Source organism: Oryzias melastigma, linkage group LG2 (assembly GCF_002922805.2).
Source record: "Oryzias melastigma strain HK-1 linkage group LG2, ASM292280v2, whole genome shotgun sequence".
Taxonomy (NCBI): domain Eukaryota; kingdom Metazoa; phylum Chordata; class Actinopteri; order Beloniformes; family Adrianichthyidae; genus Oryzias; species Oryzias melastigma.
Window position 1 is genome coordinate 15,513,845 of NC_050513.1, and position 13,833 is coordinate 15,527,677.

Here is a 13,833-nt window from a genome sequence, read left to right on the forward strand (position 1 = left end):
TGTCGCCCTCTGCTGACGGTGTCTGTGGCCTCAGGTGAAAGCTCTGCCCGGCATGGGGACCACCATCGACGTCATCCTGATCAACGGCTGTCTGCGGGAGGGAGAGACCATCATCGTTCCGGGGGTGGACGGGCCCATCGTCACACAGATCCGAGGCTTACTGCTGCCTCCCCCTCTGAAGGAGCTCAGAGTGAAGGTAGAAATGGCAAAAATCCATCTGGCTTTTCAAAATAAAAGCAGCTCTTTGGTTGTTTTGATTTGAAAACGTGATTTTTAGAGCTTTTATTTCACTTTTAGCTTTTAGTCACAAACAGGTTTTCTGTGGGTTATATAAAAACTTTTCCAACTACTTTCCTATAAAATATCAGAAAGTGCAACAAAAATCTGAAAATTTAGAATTTGAAAAAAAAATGCAGAAAAAATGTCAATAGAAAAATTAGAGAATATTCTGAAAATTTTCTGAAATTTTCAGAATATTCTCAAATTTTTCTAAACGTACAAATAATTTCAAAAAGTGCTGGAAAGAAAATCAGAAAAATGCATTAAAATCACAACATTAATCAGTTTTTCAAAATAAAAGCAGCTCTTTGGTTGTTTTGATTTGAAATGTGATTTAAAAGTTTTTGCTTCAATGTGGATTCACAAAACAGGTGTTCTGCAGGTTATACAAAAGCTAATATGGGACTTTCCCAACAGTTTTCCAGGAAATGTCCTATAAAGTATCAGAGAAATTTCAGAAACTTGAGAAAATATAAAAAAAAAATGCAGAAAAATCCAGGAACATTTAAAAACATTTTGAAAATGCAGGAAATTTGCTGAAAATTGAGAAAACAATTTCAGAAAATGGTGGGGAAAAAACAATAAAATGCATTGAAATCACAAAAAAATCAACCTGGTTTTTTTTCAAAATAAAAGTAAATTTTTGGTTGTTTTAATTTTAAATGTGATTTAAACATTTTTGCTTCAATGTGGAGTCACAAACAGGTTTTATGTGGGTTATATAAAAAATAATATGAGACTTTTTCCAACTACTTTCCTATACAATTTCCGAAAGTGCAGCGGAAATAAGAAAAAATTGGGGATAGAATTTGAAAAAAAAATTACAGAAAAATGCAGAAACTTTTAGAAAGATTAGAGAAATTCAGAAAAGTTCAGAAAAAATTCAGAAAATTTGAAAAAAATTAAACAAATGCAGGAAAAAATCTGAAAAAATGCATTAAAATCTTAAAAATCCATCTGTTTTTCAAAATAAAAGTAGCTCTTTGGTTGTATTGCTTTGAAATGAGATTGAAAGGTTTTTGCTTCAATGTGGATTCACTAAACACATTTTCTGTGGGTTATATAAAAAAGTAATATGAGACTTTTATAACTATATACTTTCCTATAAAATTTCAGAAAGTGCAGCAGAAATTAAAAAAATTGCAAAAAGAATTTTAAAAAAAATTACAGAAAAGTGCAGAAACACTTAGATTTCAGAAAGTGAAGGAAAAAAATCTGAAAAAATGCATTAAAATCTTAAAAAAATGCTGTTTTTCAAAATAAAAACAGCGTAATATGGGACTTTCCCAAACTACTTTCCTATAAAATTTCATATAACGCAGCAAAATTCAGAAAATTGAGAAAAGAATAAAAAAATGTAAAAAAAAAACAAAAATTGCTAAAAATGAAGAAAAACTTAATCAAGTTCAGATAATGGAGGAAAAATTTCAGAAAAAAAATAATGAAATGCATTGAAATCACAAAAAGGTGATCCTTCAGCTGCTTTGTGTTCTGTGCAGAGCCAGTACGAGAAGCACAAGGAGGTGTCCACGTCTCAGGGAGTGAAGATTCTGGGTAAAGACCTGGAGAAGACGCTGGCGGGGCTCCCCCTGCTGGTGGCGCACAAAGAAGATGAAGTCCCCGTCCTCAGAGTAGGTCACGGTTTCTCTGGAGCAGGAGCGGCCTTTCTGGGGTCAGAGTTCACTGACCTTTCCTGGTTTGCAGGATGAACTCGTGCGGGAGCTCAAACAGACCCTGAGCTCCATCAAGCTGGAGGAGAAGGGCGTTTACGTCCAGGCGTCCACGCTGGGGTCACTGGAGGCTCTGCTGGAGTTCCTACGGACGTCTAAAGTTCCTGTGAGTCCCCGTCTGTCTGTCTGCACGCCTGCTCCTCCGTCTGTCTTTACAACCGTTTCATTTGTCCCTGCAGTATGCTGGCATCAACATCGGCCCCGTCCATAAAAAGGATGTGATGAAGGCGTCCGCCATGTTGGAGCACGACCCGCAGTACGTCACCCGCGTCACCCTGAACCTCATGGTGTAGCAGCATGGTAATAACGCTGTCACACCTGACGCTGCAGGTACGCCGTGATTCTGGCGTTTGACGTGAAGGTGGAGAGGGAGAGCCAGGAGATGGCGGACAGCCTGGGAGTGCGCATCTTCGCAGCCGAAATCATCTACCACCTGTTCGACGCTTTCACTAAATACAGAGAAGAGTACAAGAAGGCCAAGCAGGACGAGTTCAAGTAAGACGAGCTGACTTCAAAGTGACATAAAAATGAGACATTTCTGGAAAAAAACTGAAAATGCAGCAAAAATATGAAAAAATAAAAATACAGGAAAAAAAATGGGAAACATGCAGAAATATTTGGGAAAATTAGGAAAAATTCTAAAATGGAAAACAGGAATTGTAAAAAAAGTTCTGATAAATTTAAAAAATGAAGAAATAGTCAAACAATATCAGAAATTAAGAAAATTTTACAAAAAATTCAGAAAATGCAAAAAAAATGTGGAAATGTGGAAAATAAAAAAAAAATAGAAAATACAGAACAATTCAGAAATAATGCAGAAAATGTATAAAACTACTGAAAATTCGGAAAAAAAATGAATGCGGAAAAATTCTGAAATACCACAGAAAATGCAGCAACGTTAGAAAAAAATGAATGTTCTGAAAATGAAGCATAAAATTAGGAAAATTCTGTTCACGTCTTAAAAAAAGCAAAATGTAGGTAGAAAAAACACAAACATCCAATTAATGAGAATGCATTTCAGAAAATACAGAAAAAAACAGGAACGGCAAAAATTACGAAAATTCTGAAAAAATCAGAAAATGAAAAAAAAATCAAACAAAGAAATATAGATAAAATGCATAAAAAATGAATAAACAAATAAATAATCTTCTAAAAAAAAAGAAAAAATGCAGAAATCTAAAAAATTAAGAAAATTCTGAAAATAAGAGAAACATTATAAATCAGAAAATGCAGTTTATTTTTAAAGACAAAATTTAAACATTTTCAGAAAATTTCCAACAAAAACATTCAACCAATGAATCCACTTGGGTGAGTGGTAAAACATTTCAAAGAAAACAATTTTAAGACCAGATTTTACAGCTTAGCCTCCACACTCTTTTATATATGTGGTTATCCTTTTTCTTAACTGATCATTTGTGTATATTTTTGTCTTTTTATTAAAAAAATCAGAACATTATAGTTAGATACATATAATCTTTCTTAAATCTCCTGTAACACTTTTACTGTGAAAAATAAGAATAAGTTAGACTTTTCTTTTGAAATTGGTCAGAACTAAAAGCTGTTCTTGTTTTCCAGGTTAGTTACCATAAAACAATCAATACTCTTTAGTACAAATGTGCGTTTTATTTTGGTTAACATCTGCATAACTTACAGGAAGTGGAGAGAACGCAGAGCTTTGACATTCAGATAAATGTTCCTCTTCATTTCCTGAACTTTTTTTACATTAAAGACGTTTGACGGCGTGTTTTTCAGGAACATCGCCGTGTTTCCAGCCAAGCTGCGAGTTCTTCCCCAGTTTATCTTCAACTCCAGAGATCCCATCGTGATGGGCGTGTCTGTGGAGGCCGGAGTCCTCAAGCAGGGGACGCCTCTCTGTGTTCCCAGCAAAGGGGTGAGCTTCGTTTCAGCCTGTAGACCCTGATAGCCCCGCCCCCTTCATACCAAACTTTGTGTGTGCCTCAGTTCGTGGAAATCGGCATCGTCACCAGCATCGAGGTGAACCACAAATCCGTGGACACGGCCAAGAAAGGCCAGGAGATCTGTGTCAAGATTGAGCCCATACCCGGAGAGTCACCCAAGATGTACGGACGCCACTTTGAGGCCACAGACATCATCGTCAGCAAGGTGAGGACACGCCCACTAAAAGAGGCAGGGCTTTCGCGTTTACTTGGAGCTCTTGTTTTTCCGACAAGGAATTAAAACATTTTTAATGTCCAAAGAATTGGAAAAAAAGAGAAACAATAAATATATAAAATAAACTTTTTAACTAGTTTTTAACATTTTTAGAAAAAAAAACAAGATTAAAGTGACTGATATAAAAAAAAAAAACTAGCTGTCAGATTTATGTTCAACAGATTCATGATTACTGGATTCTTTTTTGCTATGTAAAAAACACGTTTTTCAAAATGGTGGATTTTCTTTAGGTTTTGTCTCCATAGCAACCATTTTATTTTTTGGTCAGCTGGAGGTGACAAACCAGTCTGTGTAATTTTTAGAAGAATTGGCTGAAGTAAAATTTTGGATTTTCTTAGCAACGGACGTTTTTTGTTTACCACATTTAAATTCCTGATATTTTCATATTCTGTGTCATGTCCTTTTGTTCAGCTTCAATTCAAGGGTTTATGTTTTAAATGTTCACAAAAATTGGCAGAGTAAATAGGAGAACGCCACTTTTGTGACCTTGCTATGCTAACCACGTTTAAAATCTCCAACTTCTAATTCCAACAGTTTATCCCAAAATTCTCAATAACTTAGGAGACAATGGATCAAAACCTTTAAAGCAAGATTCAATTTGTGAGGTTTTTTTTTTAAACAAAGATGGCGACCTCTTCTCGAGGTCAAAGGTCAACAAACTGTGGATGTGGTTGAAGACATACGCTTAGTGCTGTTTGTGAAATTTTGTAAAATTTTCTATTACTGTATTGTGTGAAAATTTGAAAATTTCACACTTTGCCACAAAATGGCAGCCAAGTCGTAGGTTGTGCGGCCATCCCATAATAATTTTTAGAACTATCTGAGGATATCACAGACACGTGTGTTTGTTTCGTTAATGGGTTTAGAAAATCTTTTAAGACTCATAGAAGATTTTAGCCTTTTTCCGCGTTTTTCCCGCTTTGATGTCGTCATGCATAAAAAATGTTGTTAGTTTATCCCATAATAATTCAAGACTATTTGTGAATATCCCTGACACACGTTTTGATTTTGTTATAGGATTTAGAAAGATGTTTGAGTCCCATAAACATTTTTAATCTTAATAATGTTTTTGGACCTTCATTTCTGCTGTGATGTCATTGTGCGTACACTTTTTGTATTTTTTTAAATTTTAAAACATCCTGTGGATATTCACGACACATTTGTTGTTTTGGTTTCATTAGGAGAAATAAGACATTTTTGAAGCCCCCCCAAAAAAGTTTACTCCAATAAATTTTTTGGACTTTTTTTTCCCTCGCTGTGATGTCATTGTGCATGCAAATGTTGGTGTAGTTAACCCATAATAATTTCAAAACTACCTGTGGATATCATTGACATGTGGGTTTTAGTTTTGTTTGTGGATTTAGAATATTTCTTGAGCCCTATAAAATATCTTAGCTCTTTTTAATTTTTGATGTTTTCTTCCTGCTGTGATGTCATCGTGCTTACAAATTTTAGTAAATTTATGCCAAAATAATTTCAAAACTATTTGTGGATATCCTCGACTTGTGTATTTAGGTTTCATAAGGGGTTTTAGAACATTTTCTTGAGCCCCATAAAGGATTTTAGCCCCATACATTTTTTGACATTTTTTCTTGCTGTGATGTCATCGTGCGCATTAATTTCAGTTAGTTTATCCCAAAATAACTCTTAAAACTACCTGTGAATATCCCCAAAATCTGGATTTTAGTTTAAGTGAATTCAAAACATTTTTTTAAGTCCCTATAAAATATGTCCGCCTCATATATTTTGTGACGTTTTTTTTTTTTATTGCTGTGATGTCATCGTGCTTACAAATTGTGTTTAGTTTATAACATAAAACATTTCAATACTACCTGTCGATATTCCCAACTCGTGAGTTTTGGTTTTGTTGTAGGATCTAGGAAACATTTTTGAGCTCCTTAAAATATTTCAGCCCTTTAATTTTTTTACTTTTATTTTTTTTTCTCGCTGTGATGTCATCGTGCTTACACATTTTGGTGATTTTTTTGCCACAATAATTTAGGAACTACCCGGGGATTTCCCCAAAATGTGTGTTTTGGTTTTGTTAGAGGATTTAGAATATTTTTGAGCCCTTAAAAATATTTCAACTCCAATAAATTTGAAACATTTTTTTTCTTGTTGTGATGTCATCGTGCATTCAAATTTTAGTAATTTTATCACATAATAATTTCAAAACTATCTGTGGATTTCCCCTACAGTTATGTTTTGTTTCGTTATTGGATTTAAAATAATTTTTGCACCCCATAAAAAGAAAATCTATAAATAAAAAAATAACTTTTTTTTTCCGTGATGTCATTATACGTACTAATTGAAGTGATTTTATCAGATAATTTCAAAACTTTCTTGTGGATATCCTCAACATGTGTGTTTTGGTTTTGTTACTCAATTCAAAAAATATTTGAGCCCCATTAAAAGATATTTTAGCCCTATACATTTTTTGACATTTTTTCCTACTGTGATGTCATCATATGTACAAATACAGTTTATTCCATACTAATTTCATACCTACCTGTGGATATAACACACACCTGTATTTTGAACCTTTTTTGAGCCCCATTTAAGATTTTAGCCCTATATATTTTTTGAATTTTTTTTCCCCTGCTGTGATGTCATTGTTCATACAAACTTTGGTAAATTTATGACAAAATAATTTCAAAATGTCAAAACACATTTTGGCTTCATTAGTGGATATAGAAAAATATTTGAGCCCCAATAAAGATTTTAACCGTATACATTTTTTGACATTTTTTCTGGCTGTGATGTCATCGTGTTTTTTGGTACTTTAGTGGTTTTTTTAGTATGTGATGGGCTCATCGTGGTAAGAAACGAGAATTGCAAAAACACTTTTGTCCTCTCGATCCAGGACAGTTCAAACCATTTTTTAAAGGCAATTTTTGCATAAAGTAATGCCATATAAATGTCAATAAATGTCATGTTTACTTGTATATTTTTATTTTTGTATTTTTCTCAATGGGACACGCTAAAAACAACGGTGTGTTCTGGTTTCAGATCACTCGGGCGTCCATCGATGCTCTGAAGAACTGGTTCAGAGACGAAATGCAGAAGTCGGACTGGCAGCTCATCATGGAGCTGAAAAAGACCTTTGAGATTATCTGAAGGAGCAGATCTTCAAAGAGCGACAGAGACGGACACAGTCGTCCTCCCTCGGACCGAGAGGCAGCAACAGAGGGACAAAAAAAAAAAAAAAAGGAATCAAAACAAGAGGAAGTGTTTTTCTGTGAGAAACGAAGCGTTTTTCCCACTGTTGTAAACAGTGATAGTTTAGACACATTTCTCTCTCTCACACCCACACACTCAGTATTCCAACGTGCCTGTTCTTCAGCATCAACGTTGTCGTTTTTTTTTTTCTTTTTCTTCTTCTTTTCTTGGTTCCTGTTGTGATTCGTGGATGCTGCTTTTAGGCTCCGCCCCCTCCCTCCCCACAGAAAGCGGCGTCAGACCCCAAAGAAGGAACTGAGGTTTTCAGTTTGGTCTCTTTAAGCGCCGACAGCGTTGACTTGAGTCGCCGTACCGCTGACCTCGCTCTGCTGCTTGGCGGCGGGGGAGGGGATGAATGACAGGAGATTTTAAACAGGTTTTTGCTGCAACTGCTGATGTAATAAAGTCTCATGATTCTAACGTGACTTTTTAAATTTAATTTACATCCAAAAACTAGTGAGTTCAAAAGTCCTAATTTTGGGTTCCTTAAGACATTTTTTAACATATAAAAAACATATTTACCTTAAAAATGTAATATTTACATATTTAAACCTAAAATATATTTTATTATTTCTAAATAGTTAATTGGCAAACGAGGAAGAAGGTGTAATGATCTACAAACAACGAGAAAATAGTTTGTCGTAAAAAAAAAGTAGCCATATTGCCATATTGCAGAGAAAAACTACAAATAAAGAAGCCTATTTTAAAAATTTCTCAATAGTTGCAAAATATTCATTTAAAAAAAAAAAAGATTTAGTCAGTTTAAAGATTTCAAATTAAACTACAATTAAATATGGATGTTCCTACAAATGAAATGAAAAATAAAAAGTATCTGGATTAAACACCTTTAAAAAAATAAAATCAGATTTTTTTTTTTTTAATTTAGGAAGAATAAGTCTTCAAATTAAACAGAAAATGACTTTTTTAACAGTTTTTGGTAAATCTGTAGCAGAGAGCGTAACACTGCAATAAACATTCCAATAATGTTATTTAAAAAAATCCAATTCTTGACAAGCAAACAGAGATTTTACGTGATAAAAAGTGAAACAGTGCATTAAATAACTAAAGTTCTGCATTTTGTTACATTTGAAATTATTAGTTTTCATCAAATTAAAATGCTGAGTTGATGGTCTACCAAACTTAACATTTTAAATTGATTAAAACTACTATTCATAAATGTAAAAAAATCTAAGAACTTTAGTGAACTGATTCAATATTTCATTTTTTTTGTGAATTTTGATTAAAACACCATAAAAAAACAACTCAAAGAACGTCATTTTATTCATGTTTAAAGGCAAACATCATAGAATAGTTTTTTTTTTACATGTAAAGCTAAAACACTTAAAATGTAGTTGATTTTTTTACAGCAATGACATTTTTTTCATAAAAGGTTTTACTGTAATCTTTTCCATATTTACACTGAAGTTTATTAAAAACAAACATTTATTAAATAGCATTTTAAAAAGGTCACATAATTGACTTTTCGCCGTTAATCGCGCTACATTTTTCACAGCAACAAACACAAAAACCTTTAATAAAATTGTAAATCTTCATTGAAAAGTCTATTTAAACGCACGTTTTGGGCTTCTGCGTTCAAAAATCTTGAGTACACACATCGCTATAAAGTTTTCTACGACTATTTTCGAGCTCTACATACAAAACACACATCCCTTCAACACTCATTAAAAGTTAAACAAGGTTGACCAATCAGGGACTTGGATTTAGTACGGATGTGTTAATGGCTTCCATTTAATTCACAGAAATCAGCGGAAAATTGATCATGAAGGAGAAATTAATAACTGCGGTTTGTGAATTCACCAAGGCTTCCGTATGTCAGAATAGAGCTGAAAAAGAAAAGTAGAAAAAGAAAAAGAAGCCCATCCCTGCTTGTCCAGTGTGAACATGGGCTACATGCTCATTCATAAACTCGCGATATCTGAAGTTAGTTTTAGGGAACTGAGACATTTTTTGGCGTAAAATCTTTTTTTTTTTTTTTTTTATATTCATGTTATTAAAATAAAATGTTAATGTTATACTACCTTAATTTTTTTTTACATTGAACTTCAATACAAAATATAGTTTAAATTCGCCATTGTTTGACCATAATAAACTTAAAATATTTTCTTTCAATCTAAAATGCCAAAATAAAAGTTTTAAAAATTACACAATGACGGATACACGTATGTCTTTTAGAAAGCAACATAAACAAAAGATATAAATTGCTTTACAAAATCTGAAAACCAAATGGAGAAAAAAAAGATAATTTAAGAATGCCTCAAGGTTCTAAAAATATGGAGAGTGTTCCCAGAGAATAATTGATTCAGCGTGAAACAGTGAGGCGGTCAGACAGCAGCAGGGATAAAAAGTCCATGAAGGTCCATGTGGACAGTGGTGGGAATAGAAGCTCGAGCGATCTCCTCGAAGGTTTTCGCGTTGAGGACGAGCATGAAGGGGGTGATGTCGGGATCGGAGGAAACCACAGAAGACAGAATAACGCCTGAGGGAATAAAACACAGACGGTCAGAACGCCGTTGTTTTCACTCCGATAGCCTCGAAGGTCACAACGTCCTCACCATCATCCTCCTCCACTGCTCCAGGAGACGCCACGAACACCGGCTCGGAGGGGTAGCAGTTCTCCTGGTGCCACTCCACATGGGTCCTGGTCACGATGTCGACCTTGGCGATCTTTTGGGAGTGACAAAAACGTTGCATTGAGAAGTCAGGACGCAGTCAAATCTCTTGAGTAAAACAAAACAGTGATTAAACGGACTTAGTCACAGCCGCCCTTACAGGTGGATACGGGCAAACATGGGATACACATGTGTTACGCAGTCTTACACTGCTGGGTTTTGTTATTTTAGTTTGGGGTTGAACCTTGGTAGTCTTGATTTTCGGGCTTTGTTTATTTGGTTTTTTGCATAGATTTGTCTTTTATTCAAGACACAGCATTAGCGCACTGGTACTCTAACCCGACACGATGCGATACTGGACCCGAACTGGTACCAGACGCGGTAACTGGTGCAAACAGGACGCTAACCACTGCGAGTTAAGGTTAGGGTACCCGTACTGGGGTAGGGTACCGGTTCTGGACGCGTCCTGAGGACCAGTGCGCCTGTAGCACTGTGTCCCAAGGGTTCAGGACCCTTCATTTTACGAACAGCCAACACGTCAAAAAACGACAAGTCGGGGACACCCACAATATCAGAAAGGGACAGGGAGGAGGCCTTAGCCAAACGTCAAAATGTGACAACTTGGGGATGAGAACATGTTAGTCAGGAACACGGAATTGGTAGTGATCTATGGATGGTGTCCCCTTTAATTCAATTCAATTTTATTTATATAGCGCAACATCACAAAATAATTGCCTTATTGGGTTTCATGCGGGTTATTGTCCAGAAACAGAGGGTTGGTCATAAAATATAAAAAATAAATTGCTCAACTAAACAGACTAAACTGGTTATCCCTGCCCTTAGACCCTCCTGGATTCCTGATTTAGGGAAAAAAGAAGAAACCTTAGGGATGTCCAAATGAAGGAGAGATCATCTCCCAGGACGGACAGGTCATTGACTATTAAAGAAGAATTATCTTATCTAACTCTAAATGTACCGTTTTGAATAGAGTTTAACCAGATATGACTTCTATATCTACGAAGTCCCTTGAAGTGGCCATGCGGACCTCATGGGAACTTCAAGACATACCTACGCTCCTCTTAAGGTACAACAACTCCTCTCTACGACCCACCCATGAGCTCTAATGACCCACAGCACCTGTACAGGTAGGTTCATTGAATTTCTAATATTCACTAAATGTAAACGGAAACCACATTATTCATACATTTTCAGAGGCAGCCACTTCAACCGTTTAGTCTACTGAAAGCCCTACCTTGTTGGGGTGAGGAGACCAGTCCAGCTTTGAGCCGTAAAAGTATCTGTACTTTCTGGCGTTAAATTTGTAGTTGATTCCCGGCAACTCCATACCTGTGGAGAAGTTTTGGAGGATTACACACTTCTCTTTTGTACACTATAGCTGTATAGTACTGGGTTCTTCAATGCCAGACCTACGAAAACGTTGTCAGGCTTGCAGTAGACCGATCCGTCCTCCTGCATCACCGCCTCAGCAGACGTGTCCGTCAGAGTCACTAGATTGGTTCCTTTAGGGGATTCCTGAAGAACATTAGTGTATACAGGTGTATGTAAGTCACTTTGAGTCTATGAGGGGTAGGACCTTTATTCTTGCTCTACCTTATGGACATCGAGAGGCAAGACGAATCTTTGACAAACAGGTGGAGAAAATTCCTGGTTTTTCTGGATGAAGGAACTGGTGTCCTGTTTCATGTTGTGAAGGTAGAACATGTTGTACAGGTTGCTGTCCTTGTAGGTGATCATGTCGAAGACCACGTGGCCGTTCTCCTCGTAGGCGTTGATGTGATGGAAGACAACTAGAGCGTCGCCGTAGTAGTGGGCCGATATTTTCTTCCCCGTTTTTCTGTCAATGATGTGAAACAAGGTCTAGACAGAAAGACAGACATTGCTTAATTGTGTTAACATGACTCAGTGACAGGTATATAAAAAATAAAAAAAATTATATGTACCTGAAAATGTAATTATTAGAACTTACAGTGTCTTTCTCATCAAACTTGAGGCAGCTCCCCCAGTTGACCCCTCTGAAATACGCCGTTGCCAGTTTGACGATGTCCAGCTTGAAGGGTTGCTCCACAAAGACGATGTAGTTTTCAGTCATGCCAAAGCTGTGGAAGTAGCCGGGGAACAAAGTGGAGCGAAAAGGAATCGAACAGATCTGCTGAACTTTTTTCAGTGCCGGCTTCTTGTGTTCTTTCCCTGAAACAGACCGGACAGGGCAGTGTTGTTTCACAGTCGTGCTAGCATTTAGAAACCTCCTGGTAGCTTAAAATTGGGTCTTTGTGCAGCTTTTGTTCAGAATCATCACTTGTGAAATGCTTGTATGTTTCTTTTTTACAAATTATATAACTTTTTGAAAACAAAAATATATTTACTTGAATGTGCTTTTTTGTGATTTCACTGCTTAGTAAAAATACAGCTAAAAAAATATGCTTAGTCATCTAAATTATTCATAAAATTCTGATCAAATTTTAGCATAGCTTAATTTTACCCTGTTCAAAAACATGCTAATGTGACAGAAATTAATACATAACAATATATAACAAGTTATTAAACAACTGCCTAGTATAGTAAGCACATGAAATATGTTTGACCGATTAGCTACATAGACATAGACATATATTTGTAGGGCCTAGACATTTTATATCACAACTATCATTTGTTACACTAAAAGAACCCACAACAGTGTGGTGTAACTGTGTTCAGGGTGTAGTGTAAGTAGGCCACTGGGGTGAGCAACGTCCCAAAACTACCTCCTCCTTATCTGCGACCACGCCCCAGTTCTACAGAGCACAAGCTGATTATCAGCTAACAACAAGCTAGCAACGAGAAATCAGTACTGGCGACCGGTTTGGCTCTAAAACGTTCGTTTTCAAGATGAAACAAGTGAAGAAAAAGAGATGGAGGATAGATAGATGCCCAAGCTGGTTGAGGCTTATTAGTCACCAGAAAAGAAACAGAGCTGCAGTTGGCTCATCAAAAGTTGGTAGTAAATATCTGGTTTCATAATCCTAAATCATTTAATTTTATCTAATCTGTAATGTACTGTAATACAAACATGCCCTTTGGAGCCAAAACACCAGCACATTTTGGATAAAAGTTTATGGCCGAGACACCACTTAGTTTTGAATAAGACAATCTAAAATACGTGCAAAAAAAAAATCCTTTCTAATACCAAGACAGAAGGTATTTTGTTACATAGTTTTTTATTTTAATTATTCAAGCAAACTGTACTCCAGTTATGTCAGGCTGTTCTATTCTCATTACTTTTTTCCATTTCTAAATTTGAATTTATCCAGTACATCAGAGTTTTTTGTTATCAATATAACAGTTAACAGAGAAATATACCGTATGAAGGCACACTGGATTACAAGGCCCATAGAATTGCAAAAGAAGCTACATTAGTGGCTGCGGTTGCGTTATGCATCCACTAGTTGCACAGTCATATGTCCCACCACGCACCGCACGCAGAAATATATCCCAGCATGCACCGTGCACTACTTCTAGGGGTGAAAATGGAGTCGGCTCCCGTAGTTGCGAGACTTGTTGCGGCTCAGTATTGATCCATATATAAAGCGAACTGGATTATAAGGCGAACTGTCGGCTTTTGAAAAAAATTAAAAGATTTTAGGTGCGCCTAATAGTGCGGAAAATATGGTCATTTCATTACATATTTTTAAATTGAACAAAACATCTCATATATATATATATATTTATATATATATATATATATATATATATATATATATATATATATATATATATATATATAT

The 13,833-nt window shown here is 35.7% G+C and overlaps 2 protein-coding genes across 3 annotated transcripts in view; one reads left to right on the forward strand and one right to left on the reverse strand.

Annotated features, from left to right (window-relative positions):
* eif5b (eukaryotic translation initiation factor 5B) overlaps positions 1-7,841 on the forward strand; it is a 17,322-nt gene extending 9,481 nt beyond the window's left edge. The window contains exons 19-26 of the mRNA XM_024289063.1: positions 35-196; positions 1,779-1,910; positions 1,984-2,115; positions 2,189-2,265; positions 2,340-2,504; positions 3,762-3,900; positions 3,972-4,133; positions 7,212-7,841. Coding sequence (XP_024144831.1) covers positions 35-196; positions 1,779-1,910; positions 1,984-2,115; positions 2,189-2,265; positions 2,340-2,504; positions 3,762-3,900; positions 3,972-4,133; positions 7,212-7,319 — 1,077 coding nt within the window. The 3' untranslated portion in view covers positions 7,320-7,841. The remainder of the gene's footprint in view (positions 1-34; positions 197-1,778; positions 1,911-1,983; positions 2,116-2,188; positions 2,266-2,339; positions 2,505-3,761; positions 3,901-3,971; positions 4,134-7,211) is intronic.
* Positions 7,842-9,466: 1,625 nt separating this feature from the next.
* The window catches only part of bco1l (beta-carotene oxygenase 1, like), a 12,632-nt gene continuing 8,265 nt past the window's right edge, over positions 9,467-13,833 (reverse strand). The window contains exons 6-11 of one of the 2 annotated variants that reach the window (XM_024289116.2): positions 12,039-12,259; positions 11,663-11,929; positions 11,479-11,584; positions 11,304-11,398; positions 9,995-10,106; positions 9,467-9,918 (exon numbers count right to left, since the gene is read on the reverse strand). In XM_024289116.2, coding sequence (XP_024144884.1) covers positions 9,764-9,918; positions 9,995-10,106; positions 11,304-11,398; positions 11,479-11,584; positions 11,663-11,929; positions 12,039-12,259 — 956 coding nt within the window. In that variant the 3' untranslated portion in view covers positions 9,467-9,763. The remainder of the gene's footprint in view (positions 9,919-9,994; positions 10,107-11,303; positions 11,399-11,478; positions 11,585-11,662; positions 11,930-12,038; positions 12,260-13,833) is intronic. The other variant, XR_002921042.2, reaches the window with a different exon arrangement.